The 23,425-nt window shown below is 42.3% G+C and overlaps 1 protein-coding gene across 2 annotated transcripts in view; it reads right to left on the bottom strand.

Moving 5' to 3' along the window:
- Positions 1 to 23,014, bottom strand: part of naa30 (N-alpha-acetyltransferase 30, NatC catalytic subunit) — a 36,529-nt gene extending 13,515 nt beyond the window's left edge. For both annotated transcript variants that reach the window (XR_013579479.1, XM_078562695.1), the window contains exon 1: positions 21,662 to 23,014. Coding sequence is in view for 1 of the 2 variants with exons in the window: in XM_078562695.1 (XP_078418821.1) it covers positions 21,662 to 22,438 (777 nt within the window). In the remaining variant the exon portion in view is untranslated. The remainder of the gene's footprint in view (positions 1 to 21,661) is intronic.
- Between the last annotated feature and the right edge of the window lie 411 nt (positions 23,015 to 23,425).

Raw genomic sequence — 23,425 nt, 5'->3', positions numbered from 1 at the left:
ATCTACAAGTCACACTGCAGCAACTCACCAAGGCATCTTTGGCAGCAATTCCCAAGCTTGCAATCTTTACCACCTAGAAGGGCTAGGACAGTAAGCTATGGAAACACTACCTCCAAGCCTTCTCCCGCTCCCAGCTCCACCCCAAGCCCCACACAATCCTGACTTGGAAATATATTATAATTCCTTCATCGTCAATGGGTCAAATCCTGGAATTTCCTACCTAACAGCACTGTGGGTGTACCTTGACCACATGGATTGCAGCTCACCACCACCTTCTGAGAACAATGAGGGATGGGCAATGAACAACTGACTATAATACTCAGTAACTACATATAATTCCATGTTGCTTGTATAGTTATAGCTGGCCAATCAGAGATAATGTATTTTCAAGATCCTTGAGATATGGTTTTAGAATGGACTATTCAGCAGTACAAGTGGAATTAAATTCCGATAATTATATTTTTCTTTGAAATTAATTTTTCTGTTTCTCTTTTTTTTTCCTTTGTACTGTGAACTCCTGAGGCTTCTATGTTGCCTTCTTCATATCTTCTCCTTTTGTAGCCTGCTCTAATGAGTGTAACGTAAGGTTTAAGATAAATATTGAGAAGGGCATAAGTAAGCCAAAAACCAAAGTAATAATTTTTTTTAAAAAAGTTGATCTTTAAGGGGATGAGAATGAAACTGGGGAAAGTAAACAAAAAAAATTACCAACAAAGAAAGAAATAGATCAGTGAGAAACATTTCAAGTGTTGATCAATAGGGTTCAGGAAAGAAAGTTCCACTTAAAAACCAAGAACAAACTTGCCAATAACGAAACACCTTGGATGAATAAAGAAATAGGGCAGATTTGAAACAAAGGAAGAAGGCATAAATTAAATATATAAACAAAAGGAAAGATGACAAAAGCAAGTATGAAGGTTTTTTGAAAAAAGGCAAAGAGAAACTGAAATTAAAATATCAAAGAATACAAAAAAATGTATTTTATGAAAAAAAAACAAATAACAAGAAAAATCAGGATACGACTACTAAAGGGCACCTTAGATAAACCCACAGATAATGACAGCAAAAATGGCAGCAATATTAAATGTTACTTTCTATATGCGGACATGACATTAGATGAAGAGGTAAAAAAGGATATAAAGACTTTAAGATAGTAGTGCCCCAAGGGATGGGGGCAGACAATTGATAAACTAATCAAATTTGGAGAGGATAAAACTCCTGATTTGGATGGATTGCATCTGTACATTATGAAAGTTAGGGAAGAGATAGCAGAGGCAAAAATCAGGAAACTGAACACAGCCAGAGAAAACGCAAAGTGCCAATGTGATTCCTGTATTTTAAAAAGGGAAGTAGAACAAGTCATGGAAATAATAGACCAATTGGCTTAACATCGGTGGGAGGAAAGATAATGGAATTCTTTCTCAAAGATGTAATAGAAAACATCTAGAAACTTAAAAACATAATAACATGGATTTCAAAAGGCTGGGCATGCCTGACCAACCTTAGTGAATTCTTTGAAGGAATAACAGGGCAAATAAGAATAATGTAAGAATAATATTTTCTGACTTTCAAAAAGGCCTTCTACAAGGTACTGCGTAGTAGACTCGTGACTAAGGTTAAAGCATGTGGAGTTAGAGAACAAGTAACAATAGATAGAAACCTGGAACAAAGTGGAAGAGAGTCAGAGTTATAGGTAATTACTCAAACTGGCTAAAGGTGGGTAGTGGCATTCCACAAGGATCTGTGTTGGGACTATTGTTGTTCACAATTTACATAAATGATTTGGACTCGGGAACCGCAAGTAAAACTTCAAAATTTGCAGGCGATGCCAAATTAGGGTGTGTAGTTAATACAGGCAAGTGACAAGTACAGGCAAGTGACAAGTACAGGCAAGTGACAAGTACAGGCAAGTGACAAGTACAGGCAAGTGACAAGTACAGGCAAGTGACAAGTACAAGAATACATTAATAAGCTTGTAGAATTGGCAAATGAGCTACCTAAATAAGTGCGTGTTGGTATATTTAGGTAAGAAGAATAAGGAGGCCACGAAATCTTCAGAAAATAAACATCTAAACAGGCTAGAGGAACAAAAGGGATCTGGGGGGATACAGAAATATTGAAACTTGTTCATAAGGTCTTATAAAAAACAAAGGACTAGGATTCATTTCTACAGGAATAGAATTGAAAAAAAATACAAATTAAGTGAAACTTGTGTAGAACATTGCTTAGGCCATATGACTATTGTGAACGTTCTGGTTTCCATATTATAAAAAGGATAGTGAGGAACTAGAGAAGGTGCAAAAAATAATTAGTAGAATGACACCAGAACTCTGAAATTATGCACATCAGGCAAGAATGAGTAGGCAGGGGCTCTTATTTATAAATGGGAAGACTGAGGAATGATCTAATAAAGGTCATTAAAATTATGAAAGATGTTCCATTTTTGGGGGAAATGGCCATTAATAAATCAAATAGGAAATTCAGCATGAAGTTTAATATTCAATGATTAAAACGTGGAACTTGCTATCACAAGGAGTAGTTAAGGCAACTGGCATAAATGCATTTTAGGGGAAGCATGGCAAACATATGAAGGGAAAAGACATAGAAGGATATTTGAAGAGGCTAGATGAAGGGCGGGAGGAAGCTCATGTGGAGCATAAACACTTGTATGGACCCATTGGGCCGAATGGCCTGTTTCTCTGCTTTAAATACACAGGTTTCCCTCTGTAGTGCTTTCCCTAGATTCAAAGTACTCCCTGATGTCTTGGCTGATGTCTCACATACCTCCTGCTGTTTTTGCTTCCTTAAAACCACCCCCCAAATCCTTGATTTTTTTCTAGCCATAATGTACAGATAGAGGAAAACTCAAAAACAGGTGAGTTAAACAGAAAAATTAGAGGCATAAATGAAATTGAGATATCTGCCTCCCAGATCCAGTCCTTTACATTCCTTTTCTCAAATACAGATGCAGGAAGTGAAAGACATCAATTGTAAAATAAATTCTAACCTAAAAGAGTAGATACAGAATTAACAGGAGGCAGAGACATCTAAGGTACAACCAAAGGAAGAAAGGGAAAAGTGGGCAAATAAAGAATAACTGAACTACCAGACAGACAAATATCTACAAATTGGCCACAAATAACAGTATCAATAAAACAAAAGAACACAACATCATCAGCAACAAACTTAATATGGCACAATAACTGATCAGGCTGCCAAGATACCCACCTCTCATCTGAAAGGAAAATAAGTTAAAGAAACAAGAGCAGACAGAAGGCAAGCACGTCCACAAGCTGTTCAGACCCATCTTTTAGCATTAGGTACAGTTTGTTCACCAGCATGCAAAAAAGACATCATCAGGGCATCGAGGGAAAGAATAGAAAAAAAGTCAGCAATTCAATGTACAGAACAGCTATAAATCTCATCCCCAATCCCAAAAGACTCTTATTACAAGAAGCACAAATTGCTGAGCAATCCCATGACAAGTGTCCTAACCATGTATGCATGTTAGGGTGGCTGGGGAATTTGAGCTTTGACATGAGTGATTTTTTTTTTTAAACAATGCCATGGTATCAACTGAAGAGCAACAAGGTTTGATGCTGCTTTTCTTTTTATATATAACTCATGTATAGCACATATATCTTGTGTTACTCCTATAATGCTTCCCTCTCACTGCTTCTGTATCTCATAAATATAATGCACTTCATGCTTTTGCTATTATTAACTCTGTTTCTTTTACTTCTGACTCAATTCCTCACATGACTTACTCTGATCTTTGGTTTTCCAACTCCAGAATTTTGTCTCCTACTTGTGGCCCTTGTATCAAGTGCCTGAGGCTTGCAAGCATCAAGCCTTGAAGTTGCACTTTTGTCTGTCAGTGGGCCCAGTCCCAGCTTCCCAGCCAACAACTGGGGACAGCGTAAATTTTCTGATCTGTTTTTTTGCCGATCGGCCTGTTTCCCATCAGGTTGGTTTTGTGTCTTCCTTAGTGTTTCATCAGGGTGTGTGTATATTTTAAATTATGAAGGTGTTCAATGGGCTGTATGTGGAGAAACTGTTTTCATTGTGGGTAAGCCCAGAACAAGGGGGCATAAGTATAATAATGTCACTAACAGATCAAGTTAAAGAATTTAAGAGGCATATATTCACATCGGGTGGGGTGAATATCAAACTCACTGCCACATGGATTTGTTCAAACAGATAGCATTGATGTATTTAAGGGGCTTGGTTGATGCTAGAGTTTGAAAGCAAGAGGGATATAAAATGGAAAGAGGTAATTAGTGTGTGGAGACTTGTGTGGAGTATGATCAACATAAACCAGTTGGGCTCTGCTATAGGAACCACATAAAAGGGAACAAGAGAATTAAAACTTGGAGCAAAAAGTCATTGGCATATTCATAGTATGTTTTCCTGAGATCCAGGCTCCCCATTTGGATCTGGGGCCAGATCCAGTGTAACTATTCCATTTATTAACAGAGAGTCCCTGTTTTACATTGTTTGGCTTTAATGTCAGTCATTTAATAAGGCCTGTATTCTCATTTAGTGTCGAGTTTCATTTTAAAGCTGTTTCACGGCTGTCTAATATAGGACCATGTGACCCAATCAGCACCATTTTGGAACGGCCTCTCAAGCTCCCCGATTCATTTGCTCGCTGCCGAATCTGACTTACAGCTTCTCCTGCTCCCGAACCCAACCTCTCGCTGCTGACCTCCAGGCTCCTGCCTCTCGCCACTCATCTCCAGAGCCTTCGCTCACAGCGAGAGCTCAGGAGAGGCAAGCGAGAGTCAGGAAGTGGGAGGTTCAGTGAGAGGAAGAGTCAGGGAGTGGTAGAGGCCACGATCCTGGGAGGGTCAGTAGCAAGAGGGGGAGTCGCGGATTGAGAGAGGCTGCAAGCCATAGGCCCAGCAGTGAGAGGCTGGGTCAGGGAGTGGGACAGGTCATGAACCTGGATGGTCACAGAGAGGGGGGGAGGGAAGCAGGAGCATCAGCAAGATTTTTTTTTTTTTAAAATGTGTTTGTTCATGGGATGTGGACATTGTTGGCTAGGCCAGCATTTATTGCCTATCCCTCATTGCCTTTGAGAAGGTAGTGGTGAGCTGCCTTCTTGAATCGTTGCAGTCCATGTGGTGTAGGTGCACCCAGAGATCTGTTAGGGAGGGAGTTCCAGGATTTTGACCCAGCAACATTGAAGGAACAGCGATATATTTCCAAGTTAGGATGGCGTGTGAATTGGACAGGAACTTCCAGGTGGTGATGGTCCCATGTGTCTGCTGGCCTTGTCCTTCTAGATGGTAGCGGTCGTGAGTTTGGAAGGTGCTGTCTAAGGAGCCTTAGAGATCCTGCAGCGCATCCTGTAGATGGTATACACTGCTGCCACTGTGCATTGGTAGTGGAGGGAGTGAATATTTGTGGTAGGGGTGCCAATCAAGGAGGCTTTGTCCTGGATGGTGTTAAGCTTCTTCGGTGTTGTTCGAGCTGTACTCAACCATTAGAGAGTGGTTAGGAGTAAATGTGGGCCCCTTCAAAACTGAAATTTTCAATGAAAATAAGGAAACGGCGAGCCTGTTGGGTAATTATCTTACATTAGTAATTACAGTAGAGAAAGGGGATAGGATGCTTGCAATCCCAAAGAAACTACAACTGAATCAGTGATTGAGGACTCACCAAAATTAGCACTTTGCAAAACAACATTAAATAAAGAAAATAAAGACACTAAAGAATGTTAGATCACACCTGGTATTCTGCACACACCTTAGGGAAATTATATTGGAGGAGTCCAGTGAAAATTTACCAGAATGATAGCTGAAATTCACCAGTTAAGTTGACTGGAGATATAGAAACTGGAGTGTATTTTCGCTAGTTGGCGAGTCTAGGGCAAGGGGATATAATCTAAAAATTAGAGTGAGGTCTTTTAGTAGTGAAGTTAGGAAATATTTCTACACATAAAGGGTGTTGTTTGGAACTCCTCTGCACACAATTGATGCTAGGTCAATGGTTAATTATAAATTTGAGATTGATTTTTGTTATCAACGGTATTAAGGAGTATGGGGCAAATACAGGTATGCGAGTTATGTACTCTCACTCGAGGGCTAAATGGCCTACTCTTGTTCTTATCTGCTGTTAGAGAGAACACTCAAATCGCTGGCATTACTGGGTCAATTTTCTACACAGGAAATACTTCCTTCACAGGTCTGTGAATCATTGTGGTCATTTATGGTGCATTGTTTAGTTTTTACATTTTGGACTCTATTTTAATGTGGAGTAGCAATGAGATAATAGCACCCTCAATGCAACATCTGACAGATCATTTATTGCTGATACTGCTCCTGCCATTAAAAACACTTTGAATCACCGCTAAAGATACAGTTTACAACACGTTACTAAAACACAAATTGTAATGTACAGTTTTACTTAGTGCATTCACAGAAGATCAACCAACCAAGCACTCCAGATAGGGTGAAAATCATTTGTACTGAATTTTAATTTGTAATTTACAGATTCCCAATACATTACACTATGAATGCACAGCTCACTTTTTTTTAAATTCATGAGGTGTGTTGGCTAGCATTTATTGTCCATCCCCAATTGCCCTAGAAGGTGGTGAGCTGCCTTCCTGAACTGCTGCAGTCCATGTGGTGTAGGTACACCCACAGTACTGTTAGGAAGGGGATTCCAGAATTTTGACCCAGTGACAGAGAAGGAACGGCGATATATTTCCAAGTCAGGATGGTGAGTAGCTTGGAGGTGAACCTGCAGGTGATGGTGTTCCTATGTGTCTGCTGCCCTTGTCCTACTAGGTGGTAGTGGTCATGGGTTTGGAAGGTGCTGTTACTAAGAAGTCTTGGTGAGTTCCTACAGCCCATCTTGGAAATGGTACACACTGCTGCCATGTGGTGGAGGGAGTGAATATTTGTGGATGGGATGCCAATCAAGTGGGCTCCTTTGTCCTAGATGGTGTCAAGCTTCTTGAGTGTTGTTGAAGCTGCACTCATCCAGGCAAGTGAAGAGTATCCCATCACACTCCTGACTGGTGCCTTGTAGATGGTGGACAGGCTTTAGGGAGTCAGGAGGTGAGTTAATTGCCACAGGATTCCCTAGCCTCTGTCCTGTTCTTGTAGCCACTGTATTTATATGGCTAGTCCAATTCAGTTTCTGGTCAATGGCAACCCCCAGGATGTTGATATTGGGGGGTTCAGAGATGAGAATATTACTGAATGTCATGGGGCGATGGTTAGATTCTTTCTTGTTGGAGCTGGTCATTGCCTGGCACTTGTGTGGCACGAATATTACTTGCCATTTGTCAGACTAAGCCTGAATATTGTCCAAGTCTTGTTGCATTTCAGCATAGACTGCTTCAGTATCTGAGGAGTTGCAAATGGTGAACATTGCGCAATCAGCGTACATCCCCGCTTCTGATCTTATGATGGAAGGAAGGTCATCGATGAGCAGCTGAAGATGGTTGGGCCTCAGACACTACCCTGAGGAACTCCTGCAGTGATATCCTGGAGCTGAGATGATTGACGTCCAACCACCACAACCATCATCCTTTGCGCTAGGTATGACTCCAATCAGTGGAGAGTTTTCCCCGATTCCCATTGACTCCAGTTTTGCTCCTTGATACCACACAGTGTCAAATGCTGCCTTGATATCAAGGGCAGTCACTCTCACCTTACCTTTGGAGTTCAGCTCTTTTGCACATGTTTGAACCAAGACCGTAGTGAGCTCAGAAGCCGAGTGATCCTGGCAGAACTCAAACTGAGCAGTGGGCAGGTTATTGCTAAGCAAGTGCTGCTTGACAGTACTGTTGATGACCCCTTTCATCGCTTTATTGATGATCAAGAGTAGACTGATAGTGCGGTAATTAGCTGGGTTGGATTTATCCTGCTTTTTGTGTGCAGGACATACCTGGGCAACTTTCCACATTGTGGGTAGATGCCAATTTTGTAGCTGTGATGGAATGGCTTGGCTAGGGGCACGGCAAGTTCGGGAACACAAATGTTCTGTACCATTGCCCGAATACTATCAGTCTCTGCAGTCTCCTGCCATTTCTTAATATTATGTGGGCTGAATTGAATTGGTTGAAGACTGGCATCCGTGATGCTGGGGACCTCCAGAGGAGGCAGAGATCAATCATCCACTCAACACTTCTGAGTGAAGATTGCTTCACCATCATTTGTACTGATGTGCTGGCCTACCCCATCATTGAGGATGGAGATATTTGTGGAGCCTCCTCCTCCAATGAGTTGTTTAATTGTCCACCACCATTCACAAATGGATGCGGCAGGACTGCAGAGCTTAAATCTGATCCGTTGCTTATGGCTTTGCTTAGCTCTATCATTTGCTGCTAATGCTGTTTGGCATGCAAGTAGTCAGTGTTGTAGCTTCACCAGGTTGATACCTCATTTTTAGGTATTCCTGGTGCTGCTCCTGGCATGCCCTCTTGCACCCTTCATTGAACCAGGGTAATGGTAGAGTGGGGGATATGCTGGGCCCTGAGATTACAGATTGTGGCCAAGTACAATTCTGCTGCTGCTGCTGATGATGGCCCACAGCGCCTCATGGTTGCCCAGTCTCCAGTTGCTGGATCTGATTGAAATCTACCCCATTTAGCACAATAGTAGTGCCACACAACACAATGGAGGGCATCCTCAATGTGAAGATGGGATTCCATCGCCACAAAAACTGTGTGGTAGTCACTCCTACTGATACTGTAATGGACAGGTGCATCTGCAGGAGGCAGGTTGGTGAGGGTGAGGTCAAGTGTGTTTTTCCCCTCACCACATGCTGCAGACCCAGTCTAACAGCTATGTCCTTTAGGACTCAGCCAGCTTGGTCAGTAGTGGTGCTACCAAGCCACTCTTGTGATGGACATTGAAGTCCCCCATCCAGAGCACATTCTGCACCCTTGCCACCCTCAGTGCTTCCTCCAAGTGGTGTTCAACATGGAGGTGGACTGATCAGCTGAAAAAAATAGGGGGGGGTGTTGGCAGAGCATGGTAATCAGCAGATTTCCTTACCTATGTTTGACCTGATGCCATAAGACTTCATGGCGCCCAAAGTCGATGTTGAGGACTCCCAGGCCAACTCCCTCCTGACTGTTTCCCACTGTGCCACCACTTCTGCTGGGTCTGTCCTGCCGCTGGGGCAGGATATACCCAGGGATGGTGATGGTGGTGGCTGGGACGATGGCTGTAAGGTATGATTCCATGAGTATGACTATGTCGGGCTGTTGCTTGACTAGTATGTGAGACAGTTCTCCCAATTTTGGCACTAGCCCCCAAGATGTTAGTAAGGAGGACTTGGCAGGGTCAACAGGGCAAAGTGCCTAGGTTGATGTCAGGTAGTCTGTCTGGTTTCATTCCTTTGATACAACTGAGTGGCTTGCTAGGCCAGAGGGCATTTAAGAGTCAACCACGTTGCTGTGGATCTGGAGTCACATGTAAGCATGGAGATTTCCTTCGCTAAATGGGCATTAATGAGCCAGAAGGGTTTTTATGACAATCAACAATTAGATTTAAAATTCCAGGCTTTTATGGAATTCAAATTTCATCATCTGCCATGGTAGGGTTTGAACCCGGGTCCCCTGGGTCTCTGGATTATTAGTCCAATGACAATACTAATACACCACCGCCTCCCTTTCAATACAATAACAATTATATTACAAGTGCATGCTCACTCTGAATATCAGCAGCATTATGTGCAATTGGAATGTGCCTAATACTTCTGAATTCATTTAAGTTTGTCCAAAGGTTAACCTGATCACTAACATTGAAGATTTATCTTTGGTCAGAGCTTTGAGAGCTTATACATCTGTTTTGAATTGATGGCAATTCAAATCACATCATTCCTTTTGCACAAATATGATCTTTGCACAGCTTCCTTTCCCCCAGGATAAATTGATTGTTCTGACATCCAATCAACCACCTGAAAGGTTAACTCTACCTTCCTGTCGCCAAAAGTGCAGTGTGATCAGTGTTTCCAACACTTTCTATTGCTTGAAATTTTTGAAGGGGCGTGGTATACTTCTGAAAAATCTTCTTGCTCTGCCTCCAGTAAAGATACCAGCTCCCTCTGGTTCCTCTCCCAAGTGATCATTATATGAATGACATCCAATCCAATCCTTAAGGTCTACATGTATCTAATTCCAGGGTCAGGCATTCCAGTGTCAGCGTTTAGGAAATGCAGCCAATTTTACCTTTTATGTTCCAAGGCTACTTAAAACATTTCTACAATTAGAAAAGCCAGCACAGAATATAAATTATACTAGGAGTGTTTATAGAATATTAGGAGACAGAAAGAGGGTATTTTGTCTAGCAGATCTATGTTGCTTTTCTTCACAAGCCAGCTAGTTTGATCCCACTCTCCTGCTCTTTACATTTAAAATTCCTCTTTAAAGCAACTACATATCTCAATTTTAAAACAACTTGTGAACTAGGATTCAACAACACTCAGTGGCAGAGAATTCCATGTTTTAACTACTTGCTGTGCAATAATTTTTTCTGACCTTTAATTCCTGATTATCTTCAATTTGTGCTCCCTTTTTATTATGTGGCCAGCCAGTGAAAACAATTTAACACCCCTTGGTCTTTGCAGTTTGTGAAAACAGCCCTAAATTCTCACTAACAATTTCTCTTTCCCAGCAATATACTGGTGAAACACCTTTACCTGATTTTGTATTCTGTGCCTCTTAATATAATATCTATAATTGCAATGCCATATTATGGCCTTATGTATCATGCTTCCGCCTTTAATGTGGATGCCGCTGTCAAGGCTGTGCTTATTGTCCTGGTTGCCCTGAGGTGTTGTTGGGCCATCCCCTTGGACCACTTCAGTCCTTCTGGTGATGCGCCTGCCATGATGATGTTAGGTATAGAATTTCAGAATTCTGACCCAGTGGTGATGAAGGAAGAGCAATGTTTGTGCAAGCCAAAATGGTGTGCATTTTTGAGAGGAACCTCGAGGTAATGGTGTTCCCAAAACTTTGCTGCTCCTTTCATTCTTGGTGGTAGGTCACAAGGAAGGAGGTATTATCAAAGTAAAATGCATAAGTTGCCAGAGTGCATCGATAGTTTATAGATATTGCAGCCACAGTGCACCAGTGTTGATGGGTACGTATCGAATCTTCCCTATCTGTAGATCAAAATTCCTCTGGTCCATTAAGATCTTACTATTCAAAATACACTATTGTTTACTTCCTAGTGTGCATGATTCATAATACCATTTCTGCATAGCCCAACAAGGCACGTTTTCGCTTAATTTCAAAATGTGTTGTTTTCCAAAACATAATGAGTTGAACACCTTTCATCAATTAGAGATGCAATTGCTTTAGAGAGCAAAAGTCTTTTGCTAGATATAGTAAGAATACACAATGCTAGGACTCTTGCCTCAGGGAGAAAATTGCAAGTTTAAGCCCAACTCCAGCATAGGGATGGCAGTACTGTTCTCTCAGAGGTGCGCGCTTTTGTGTGAAATATTAAACTGATATTATGTCAGCACAAGTGGATACTACAAAAGACAGAATGTTGCTTTTTCAAAGACGAGCAACGAGTTGTCCAGGTCAACATTCTTCCTTCAAAGAAGACCATCAATAACTGGCCAGGCACTTTACTTGTTGTTTGTGGGAACTTGCTGTGCACAATTGTCTGCCATGCTTGCCTACAAAACATAACTGGCTGTGAAGTGCTTTGGGGAATCCTGAGGATATGAAAGGTACATAAATGCAAGGGTTTTCCTTTTTAACAATGTACTTTGTAAACTTTTTAAGACTATGCATACAATTTTAAAAATCAACCTAATTGTCACTTTCCAAATAAAGTTTTAAGACTTGTTAGTCGTTTGTTCACAAGGAGATCGGAGTTTGGGAAGAAACCCTCTAATTTAAAAAAAAACATTAATCCGGGAGCAGGGTTTAGAGAAATGCGGAGAATTTTTTTTTCCCTGCAAACGCAATAAGTTGTTAAAATGTAGAATTTACTACTTAAAAGGATAATGGAAGCAGATTCAATAGCAGCTTTCAAAGGGTATGAAATGTATACTTGAAAAGGAAAAAAGGGGAAATTTGAAGGACTGAGAGGAAAAAACATAGGAATAGGAGTAATTCAACAGCTCCGTCAAAGATCTGGCACAGGCTGAGCGGTCTTCTCCTGTGCTCAATGCAGATGAGAAAATATTAAATTCCTGCAAAGTTGCACCAAAATAATTCAGTACATTCAAAAAATATTTTTCCACTGTAGAAGTCAATATGAATTAAGCCCTACAAGTAAAGGCAAGCGTAAATTTGATGATGTAGTATTTAGAATTTTTATTATAAATTTAACAGAATTTGCCCTTTAACAAAACCAAAATAATACTAAAAACAAAACTGGGGAGATGGTAGGATGAGGAGTTGAGCTAAAGAAATAGGACCAATTAGCCAGAATACAGCATAAACATTTAAGTGTATCAAAAGCATTTGAATCTTTTGAGGTAAATAAAAGACAATGTGAATAGGATATATATCAAGATTTCAGAACCAAATTAGTGCTATAACTTCCATAAAAAAATTGAAAATAAAGCTAGAATTTGAATGTCAATTAATCTTGCAATTACCAGCTTCAGATACTGGTGTACTTTCATAATGGTAAGAATCCTTAATAAGATTCTTACAGTCCAAATTTCAAGTCCGCTACTCAGAGAGCTTCTCTGTATTTAAAAAAGGATTGAAAAGTTCCTTTAGCAAAATGCTTAAAGATATGCTCTCTATAAAAACCAATATCCTGGTATTACTGGGATATTGACTCAAATACAATCAATTTATATTATAACATTTATAGACATATGTACCTCAATTTACAATCTACAATTTATTATGCAAAATAACTTGTATTTATATAGCACCTTTAATATTATAAAAGGTCCCAAAGCACTTCACGGGGGCTTTATAAAACAAAATTTGACATGAAGCCACATTAAGGCAAGTTACCAAAAACTTGGTCAAAGAGGAGGCTTAAAGGAGGAAAGCGAGGTAGATGTTCAGGAAGAGAATTTCAAGGCAGAGGGCCCAGGCAGCTGAAGAGTTGACCACTAATCATGGAGCAATTAAAATTGGGGATAATCAAAAGGCTAGAACTAGAAGAGCACAGGTATCACGCAGGATTGTGGAGCTAAGAAGTGAACCCTCCTCTCCAATTTTCTTCCCCGAACCCCCAGAAGGTGATGCATGCTTATGTAGGGCAAGAATCTGTTTTCAACAGACGAAAGTTAGAAGAAAATTGGGGGAGCTGGCAGCATAGGCCAACTACCGATTTCTCACCAAAATAACTATTCCCGATGTACAAGCAGGGTATTTAATAAGGGTGCAGTTGGGGAGTAGGTAGGAAAAGGAACATGGAAATTGAACCTGACCTGGTGTTAAGCACGCTTTTCTCAAGGACTCAGTGAATGGGAATGGTCAATTTCCCTCCCTCCATTTACCAGAAACAATGACAACTATACTGAGATCGATCAGACCATAGATCAAGCTTTATGGGCATAATAGCATGGTGGTTATGTTAATGGACAAAAGTTCAAGCTTTGCCAATAACAACTTATGAAGCTGAATTCACTAGATCACAATTTGTGGACTGACACTAAAAGAAGCAGAAGCTGAACTGACACCCAAAACTCAGGTTCATTAAATCTGCCAATTCTACCTGGTCTAGCCTACATGTAATTCCAATTCCACGTTACCTATTGAAGTCAAAGATTACCAAAAGAAGGTGCTGATTGGTCTTGTCTAAATATAAAAATCTGAGGCAATAAAAATAGCAAAGATCCACTAGCTGTACAAGCAAGCAAAATAACGAAGGCAAATGAGACTTTGGCAGGTACCAAAGTTGCAGTCACTCGTACGCACCGACTAAACAGACATTCATTTATTTAACATGGGATGTGAATGATCAGTAGAAACTCAGTCACCGTAAATATATTAGAAAATTTACACAAGGAGCAAAAGTAAATTATAGAAATGAACAATGGTGAGCTTGATCCTGAGTTTAATCAACTTCAACTGTTTGAGCCATGATTTTGCCACTGGCCATTAACAAGCATTAGCGGCCCTATGTAATGCAACTCACATTCGGGTCTTCCTGAGATATAACATTAACCAGTAGCTGACTTGAGGTTTATTTGTTTTGGTAACATGATTCTTAAGTCCTCGAAAGTGGTCTAGCTAGTCCCTCAGATTGTAAAGGCTATTGTTATTGGGTAGAACTCCTGGAACTTTACCCACAATCACCATGGGAGCACCTTCACAAAGACTACACTAATTCTCAGGGAGCCCAAAATCCTCTTAGTTGGGAGGGATGTGGCCGTATCGTCCAAAGGACAAGTCTTTTTTCCCCCCAAATAGAAATTTCATGCTGTATCACTTAATGCATTTGTTAACTAGGAGTCAGTAACAGCTGACTTAAAAGAAAGCATTTAAACGTGCAGTGTTACTTCTGTTAAATCAAGGAACCAGGAGCAGAATTATTGCATTCAGAAATAGATTCCCAAACGCATTCAAAGTAAAATTTTGAGCAAAACAGCACTGAACAGCAAGAAGGAATGCAAATTATAAATGCAAGTCATACAACTCTCAGCTTTATATGTATAGTATTTGCATTTTAGACAAGCATACAAAAGTAGTATTACCGAGGCTGAAATCATTGCCTTGATTTTGTTGCCTCTTGACTATTCCAATGCACTCCTAGATAGTGTACCATGTTCTACCCTCCATAAACATGATGCCATCTAAAACTCTGCTCTGTGTTCCAACTTGCACCAAGTTCCATTAAATATCTTGGGCCTTGGTTAAGCGACATCTTGGATTTTAAAATTCTTATCCTCGATTTCTATTCCCTCACCTCTCCCTTTCTTTTTAAGTCCCTCCAGCTTGATAGCCCTCTGTGATAGCTGCACTCTTCCAACTCTGGCCTCTTGAGCATCTCTGGTTGTAATCACTATCATGCCTTCAGGTGATATAGCACTAAAGCGCTGGAATTCCCTCCCTAAATCTCCCACTTCACTTTCACCCTTTAAGACGCTCGTTAAAACCAACCACTTTGACCAAGCTTTTGGTCATCTGCCCTAAGATTGCTGTACATGGTTCAGTGTCAAGTTTTGCCTGATGATGCCTCTGAGGCACCTCTGGAGGTCTTCATACATTCAAAGCACTACATAAATACAAAACCAAAAGTAAAATACTGCAGAAGCTGGAACTCTGAAATATAAACAGAAAATATTGGAAATACTCAGCAGGTCAGGCAGCATAGTTGGAAAGAGCCACAGAGTTAACATTTCAGGCCTTAACCATACATCATTAATTTTCCCCAGTTCTGATAAAATAGCTTTTAAGAAGGTGAAAAGGGGAGAAGGCGCTAAAAACAATAATGGGAAAGTCTGTGATAGGGCAGAAGACGGGAAACATTAAATGACAAGAGCGTTTGTAGGGCAAAGAGCCAGAGGGAGTAGCAATGGGGCAAGTGAAGAAAAGAAAAATGGGTCCAGAGGAGGTGTGAATGGCATAATAATGAACCATCTGAAGGCAGCCTATTTGTAATCTGACATTCTCAACACTTATCTGGGACTTTGGAGACTCTCAGTCTATCCACTGTTAGGCTGCCATTGTCTCCAAGTATAAACATCTAACATCTTCTCCCCAGTAAAACAAATGGGGTTTTCTCTAATAATCAAGCCATGCAGCCTTGCTTTCAGGCAGACTTCAGAACTGGTCACATGTCCCCCTTCATTTTGCCTTTAAATTAAAGACACAGTTCCAAAACATCATAATCTTGTAAACCTCACAATTGTAACACTTGTATTTATGTAATAAAGAGAAAATACTGGAAGTACTCAGGTCTGGCAGCATCTGTGGAGAGAGAAACAGAGTTAATGTTTCAGCTTGTAACCCTTCTTCAGAACTGGGTAAATGTTAGAAATGTAATCGCTTTTAAGGAAGTGAAGTGAGAGACGATGAGAAAAAACAAAAAAGAGAAGCTCTCTCCTAAGGCAGAAGACACAAAAGTGATGGTGGGGCGGAGTCCAAGGGAGTAGTAATGTGACCAGTAAAGAAACGGAAGATGGGTCCAGGGGAGGTGTGAATGGCAGAATATTGAACAGCTGTCACCTAGAAGCAAAAACACAAAACAAGGTTAAGACAGGACCGCAAAGAAAAGGTTGCGAAATGGCAGGGCAGGAAGGAGGGAGGGGGATGTTGGGTGAGGGGCAGAGGTTACAGTCTGAAATTGTTGAACTCCCAATGCTGAGCCAGAAGGCTGTAAAGTGCCTCAATGCTGTTCCTCAAGCTTGCATTCTGCCCCAATGGAACACTGCAGTCAGCAGAGGATGGAGATGTCAGTATGAGAGCCAAGTGGAGAATGAAAACGACAAGCCACTGGAAGCTCAGGTCATGCTTGCTGACTGAGGGGAGTTCTGCAAAGTAGTCACTCAATCGGTGTTTTGTCTTCCCCATGTAGATGAGACTGCATTGAGCAGCGAATACAGTGCATTAAATTGAAAATTCTCACATGAATCCTGCTGAACTGCCTTCTTCCTATTGGCAACATTCTTCCAGAGACCCAATAAGGTTTCTCGCCATCCAGGGAAATCACAGACACTGTCACTTGATAAATTCAAGAAAAATGTCTGGAACAATGCAAACAGCTCCACGTGATTTAATCGATCTGTCAAAGATCTCTGACTCCATCAACCGTGAAGCCCTTTGGAAAATCCTCCAGAGACTTTCATGTTCAGCAAAATTTGCTAATATTCTGCAACTCCTACATGACAGTATAACAGCAACTGTCTTTTGCAATGAATTGAAGCACGAGCCCTTTCATTTCCAGGCAGATGTCAAGCAAGACTGAGATTGCGCCAACTCTCTTCACTATCTACCTCAGCCTAGTTGTGGAACTCATTCGTGACCAACTTCCACAAGGAGTCATGACTGAGTTTTCACTCAACAGGATGCTTTTCAAGCTCAGTAGGCTGAGAGCCAAGACGAAGGTGACCCTCCATCATATCCAAGACTTACAATATGCCGATGAGTGCACAGTTGTGGCCCACACTCCAAATAACATTCAGGCCATCTTCAATTCTGCATACAAAAGGGTTGATCTCTCACTCAACATCAGCAAGACCAAAATCCTCTGTACAAGCACCTACAAGCTAACATTAACGGAGACACTTTAGAAGTCATTGAACACTTCCTTTTTCTCAGCAGCTACATTTCTGAAAATATCATTGAAGAGATCATCCAACATGGAAATCAGCTGTGCCAGTGCAGCTTCCAAAAATTGTGCAAATGGGTCTTCGACAACAGACATCTCCATAACAGGACAAAGGCTTTAGTCGACAGCGCTGCTGTTGTCACCACCACCACCCACCCCTTCTTTATGATACCGAGATTTGGGTCACTTTTCAAAGGTCTTCAGGTGCTGAAGAATTTCCACTAGTGGTGTCTCCACCAGATACTCAGTCATATGGGAAGACAGATTAACAAACTCCATCCTCACCGAAACCAATTCCTTCAGCATTACAACTACGATCATGTGAAATCTGTTCCGCTGATCTGGATACTGCATCCCCATGCCAAACAATTGGCTTCCTCAGCAGATTCTCTTTTCACAACTTAAGGACGGTACCCAACCTCGAGGACAGAAAACATTTTAAGGGCACTCTGAGGGCTTCATTGAAAAGGAGACAAATGAATATTGGTGCATGGGAGGAACTTGCCACAAGTTGTACCATGTGGCAACACCTCATCCAGCAAGAGACAATACTGTCGGAAGCTGACCACAGAAATCCTGCAGCAAAGAAATGATGGAAGTAGAAGCAGAGAGAACAGAACCCTGGCTTGAGGACCACCTTTGTTTTTCTTCCCCCACCCCACAAAATCAGGGCAACTTGCCCTCTGCCCATAGGCTTGCATCTTCAGAATTGGCTTGCTGAGTCCCCTGAAGATGACAGAGTACATGTAAATTACTGCTTCGCCTGGAAGAAGTGTTTTGGGCCTTGGACAGCAAGAAGAGAGGAGGTAAAAGGGCAGGTGCTACATTTGTGTTTGCATGGAAAGGTGCCATGAGAAGGGGACAGAGTGCTGGGGTGATAGATGAGTGGACCAGGGTGTCGCAGAAAGAATGTTCTCTTTAGAATGCTGAAAGAGGGGTGAAAGAGGTATTTGGTGGTGGCAGCACCCTGGAGAGAGCAGAAATGCTGGAGCATGATCTGTCGAATACAGGGGTTAGTGGGGTGCAAGATTACCCCTGCCCATTTTATTTTTTAGCATGTATCGGTCTTAACTTTGCCTTCAGGTGGCAGCTATTCATTATTCTGCTATTCGCACTTCCTCTGGACCCATCTTTTGTTTCTTTACTGGTCCCATTACTACTCCCTTGAATTCTGCCCCATCAACACTTTTGTCATTTAATCCCTTCTGCCCTATGATAGACCTTCCCTTTTGTTTTTTTCTCCCACCCTCTCCCACTTCACTTCCTTAAAAGCGATTACATTTTCAACATTTTCCCAGTTCTGATGAAAGGTCACAAACTGAAAAGTTAACTTTGTTTCTCCCCTCAGATGCTGCCAGACCTGAGTATTTCCTGTTTTTATTACATAAAAATGTGTTACAATTCTGAAGTTTAAAATTATGATGTTTTGGGATTGTCTTTTAATTAAAAGGTAAATGAAGGGCGTGTCCTGAAGTCTGCCTCATAGCAAGGCTGGGTGGTTTGATTGTTCGAGATTAAAGAAAGCCCAGATTGTTTTACTGGGAAGAAGGTGCAAGGTGTTAGGTATTTATACTTGGAGACAATGGAAGCAGTCTAACAGTGGATAGACAAAGTCTCCAAAGTTGAAGATGTTGAGAATGTCAGGTTGCAAACAGTTGAGTGTCCATTTACTTCCAATATAAAAGCGTTGGGGTCTCAAGGAATGCAAATCAGCATTTATACCTGGCTACAAGACCCATGTGATTCATGTTGCCATCAAGATGGGCTTTGAGAGGGGAAGGGCTTCTAAGGTATCGCTGATAATCTCAGACAAGTTAGTCTGCCAGAACCAGGAGAAGGCAAGCAGCAATAGGCAGCAAGATGCTGTGGTTCACACACAGTAATGCAGGTGGGAGCTCTGCTCTGATTGAAAAGACCTAATTCATGGAAGGGTTAAAACGAGGCTGGGAGATTCATCTAGCTTGAGCTCAAGGAAAAATCTCCAGGGGGGAAAAAACTCACTGTGAAAGACAGTTCTGAGATTAAAAGTTTCCGGGCTGAGAAAGGAAGGGAACAGAACTAAACCCCTGGCGGCTAAAAGTTACCTTGGATTGGTTCCCAGAGAATTGGCTTTTTTTGATCCCCTGGCTTGATGGTAATGGTAGACTGGGGGATATGCCAGGGCATGAGGTTACAGACTGTGCTCGAGTATAATTCTGCTGCTGATGGCCCACAGTGCCTCATGGATGCCCAGTCTTGAGTTGCTAGAACTGTCCAAAATCTATCCCATTTAGCACGGTGGTAGTGCCACACAACACAATAGAGGGTATCCTCAATGTGAAGGCAGGACTTCATCTCCACAACGACTGTGCGGTGGTCACTCTTACTGATACTGTTATGGACAGATGCATCTGCGGCAGGCAGGTTGGTGAGGATGAGGTCAAGTATATTTTTCCCTCTTGTTGGTTCCCTCACCACCTGCTGCTGACCAAGTCTGGCAGCTATGTCCTTTAGGGCTCAGCCAGCTCAGTCAGTAGTGGTGCCACTGAGCCACTCTTGGTGATGGACATGGAAGTCCCTCATCCAGAGTACATTCTGCATCCCTGCCATCCTCAGTGCTTCCTCTAAGTGGTGTTCAACATGGAGGAGCACTGATTCATCAGCTGAGAGTGGGCGATGCGTGGTAGTCAGCAGGAGATTTCTTTGTCCATGTTCGATCTGATGCCATGAGGCTTCGTGGGGTCTGGAATCGATGTTGAGGACTCACAGGGCAACTCCCTTCTTACTTTATAGTAAGTAATATGCCGCCACCTCTGATGGGTCTGACCTGCCATTGGGACAGGATATACCCAGGAATGGTGGTGTCTGGGACATTATCTGTAAGGTATGATTCCGTGAGGATGACTATGTCAGGCTGTTGCTTGACTAGTCTGAGACACAGCTCTCCCAATTTTGGCACTAGCCCCCAGATATTAGTGAGGACGACTTTGCAGGGTCGACAGGGCTGAGTTTGCTGTTGTCGTTTCCGGTGCCTAGGTCGATGCCGGTGGTCTGTCCGGTTTCATTCTTTTTTTTGAGACTTTGTAGCGGTTTGATACAACTGAGTGGCTTGCTAGGCCATTTCAGCGGACATTTAAGCGTCAACCACATTGCTGTGGGTCTGGAGTCACATGTAGGCCAGCCCAGATAAGGACGGCAGATTTCCTTCCCTAAAGGACATTAGTGGACCAGATGTGTTTTTACAACAATCGACAATGGTTTCATAGATTTTTTTAAATAGAATTCAAATTCCACCATCTGCCATGGCAGGATTCAAACCCAGGTCCCCAGAGCATTACCCTGGGTCTCTGGATGGCTAGTCCAGCAACAATATCACCACGCCATCACCTCCCCGAGGCACAGCTACTTAAAGGACAATGTAAAGTATATCTGTGAAGTCTGTTTTTTAGTTTTGCTAAAAGCAAAAAGGGGAATGTTCTGTTTTGTGGTTTAAAGTATAAGTTGTCTACAAAGGTAATGCTTACTAAGTAAGTTGTGCTCTTACTCTTTAGTTACAGTAACAGTCTTAAAATGTAAAATCTTGTGTCATCCTATGAATTTGAAGTTTAACTTTTAAAAACAAATTTATCAATCTCTATGAACATAAGTTGTTGTTGAATGCATTTTGATATTCTCCATTTGCTAAAACCAATTGCATAAATATGAATATTCCTGCACTAGTATACTCTGTGCACCTACTTTCAAAAAATTGCATTGTGCCCTATGGCTTGCTATCTAGAGCCAGGAAAGCATTCTTCATTTCTCAGTCACTAATGGTGACTTAAGGTTTTAAATATGTATTTACATAGAATCAAAAACATTCAAACTACCTCCACTGTTTACCTATTTCGGGTAAAAACAAATGCTGAAGACAGAAATGATTTTCACATCAGTTATCTGTAGTAAATCAGAGGAATTCAAAACGTGCTTAGAACATGTGGTATTAATATGACGAGTGTTACCATTAAAGAAAATCTCTCAATGTACCAAATGTAAGTAAGTCTAGTGATACATAACTTTCTGCCCATTCCATACAACAGGATTTCAATGGATTTTAGAACAAGCCTGTAAGCCTTTGAATGAAGTCTTTCACGTTAAACAGGACTGCAAAGTCAAGGTTATTCATCACATTGAAGACTATAAATAGCAAGACAAATTCATTCTTTTCCAATAAGTTCTCAAAGCCTAGATGATTACACAAAAATAAAATTGCACTCGTTAACACGACAATTATTAGTTGCAACTGAAAGTGTGGGAGTCAGCATGCAATACGTTAAAGTGACTTTTTTGGCAACTTATATTTAGTCCATGCAAAAAAGGTGCTACATTCAAGATGTTATACAGAAATTTCTATCAAAAGCATTGTTTTAGATATAACTTTCATATTATATAGCCCCTTCCCCAGCCACACTTACCAGAAAACAAAGCTGCGGCCAGTTGTGAATAAAATATCTATATGTATATATGGAATAAGGTTCAGACAAATCTTTCGTGATCAACCTCATTATATCTGGCATTTGCAACTCTGACTCATAGCCAACATATCGTATCCTGTCGTTCGTGTCGGACTCTTGTTGCGGATGCAAACTACAAGCAGCTATCGAGGCGGCCAGGTTGTACTGCTCTTCATCATCTGTGCTGATACCAATCCGATCGAGTCCATCCCTGGGGTTGTGAGTGTCGGACCCGGCCGCCTCGGCAGTCCTTTGGTTCGCATAGTTTACGTTGGGACCCTCACAATAATTGGCGTCGGCTCTCCTCCTGCCAGCTTCGGGCAGTGACAGTCCGGGGTGAAACTCGGCGGCAGCGGCGGCCTCGGTGCAGGACAGGCGGCCTTTGCACTCCGCCTTGTAGTGGAGCTCAGGGTTTATGATAACACAGCCGTTGAGCAGTCGCTGCTGCTGCTGGTGGTGGTGGTGATGGTGGTGGTGAAGGTGCAGGACGCCCTTCTTGGCTCGGTTCGGCTCCGAGTAGTTTCCAACACTGTTCGCCGGCTGTGGCCCGCCCTCCTCGCCGTGCTCCTGGCCTGTCCCGTCCTGAGCCGCAGCTTCCTCCTCCTGCTCGCCGCCCCCTCCTGGCTGCGGCCCCGGGAGCTGGCCGTAGGCTCCCGAGTGGTTGAGAGTGGCAGCGAAGGGAGAGATGTCAGCGGGGGCTGGGGAGAGCACGCTGGGCCCGGGCGGTACATCAGACATCCTAAAGAGCGGAGAAACGCGGCGACAGCATGAGGGCCGAAAGCAGCGAGAGAGAGAAAATGATCCAACCCGAGAGGGTGGAGGGAGGGGGGGGGGAAGACTCGCTGCCCGCCCTCAGTACTCACACATCCCGCAACCGACCGGACCACACTAGACCAGGCTGCAGAGGAGCAGGCCTGTCAGGCAAAGCCCGACACCCACACTGGCACAGAGGGCGGGGGCGGGTGGGAAGAGATGAACCCGAAGCTGAGGAGAAGCCAAACGCAAGCGGCACCGCCAAATAGCCTATAACTCGAGGCCGTTTCCACTCTCAACTAGGCACTGCCGTAAAGTGAAGCTGCCGCGCGGCCCGGCCACCCCTGAATACGTCACAACCATCGTAAATACGGCTCCCTCCTTCCCCTTCAACTTTTATTTACGACGTTGACCTTTGACCGACTGCGTGAGCGAGTCAGGAAGAAGTGATTGGTGTGAGGCTTGAAGGGAAGCGACGGCCTTTGGGTTGGGAAAGAACAGGCGTCTGTGTACTTTAGAGAAAAGATCACCGAGTTCAATGAAACAATAACCCCTGCCTCTCACCCACACCTGTCTGATTTTTTTTTCAGGTTTCTGTGTGAGTTTAGCTCATGGAAGCTGTTGGGAAATGGCTTAAAACGTTCCCTTGCTGCAAGTGCTATATTGCGTCTGCTGAGTCTTTCCTTTCTTGGTACTGTGGCTCGTGAGTCTCTTCATATCTGTCTGAAATCAAGTAGGGCGCTCCAAAGTCAGGTTTTCTTTGATTTTAGTGGAAAAAATGTTTTATTACTTATATGAAGTTTATGTGATGTTCAAGATATCTTTTTACAGCTATTCCAAATGATGACTGTTGTTCCCCTGGGCTGGATGACTATCGAGTTAATCATAAAGGGACGTTTTGCCTTTTGGTATTAAACTTTTTGAGCGATGCCTCATGCATCGTAATTTTGTTTTCTTTACCTTAGGGGTTGC

The sequence above is a fragment of the Cetorhinus maximus genome, chromosome 18 (assembly GCF_964194155.1).
Source record: "Cetorhinus maximus chromosome 18, sCetMax3.hap1.1, whole genome shotgun sequence".
Taxonomy (NCBI): domain Eukaryota; kingdom Metazoa; phylum Chordata; class Chondrichthyes; order Lamniformes; family Cetorhinidae; genus Cetorhinus; species Cetorhinus maximus.
The sequence above is the reverse complement of the archived record's forward strand: the minus strand, read 5'-3'. Positions and strand labels throughout refer to the sequence as shown.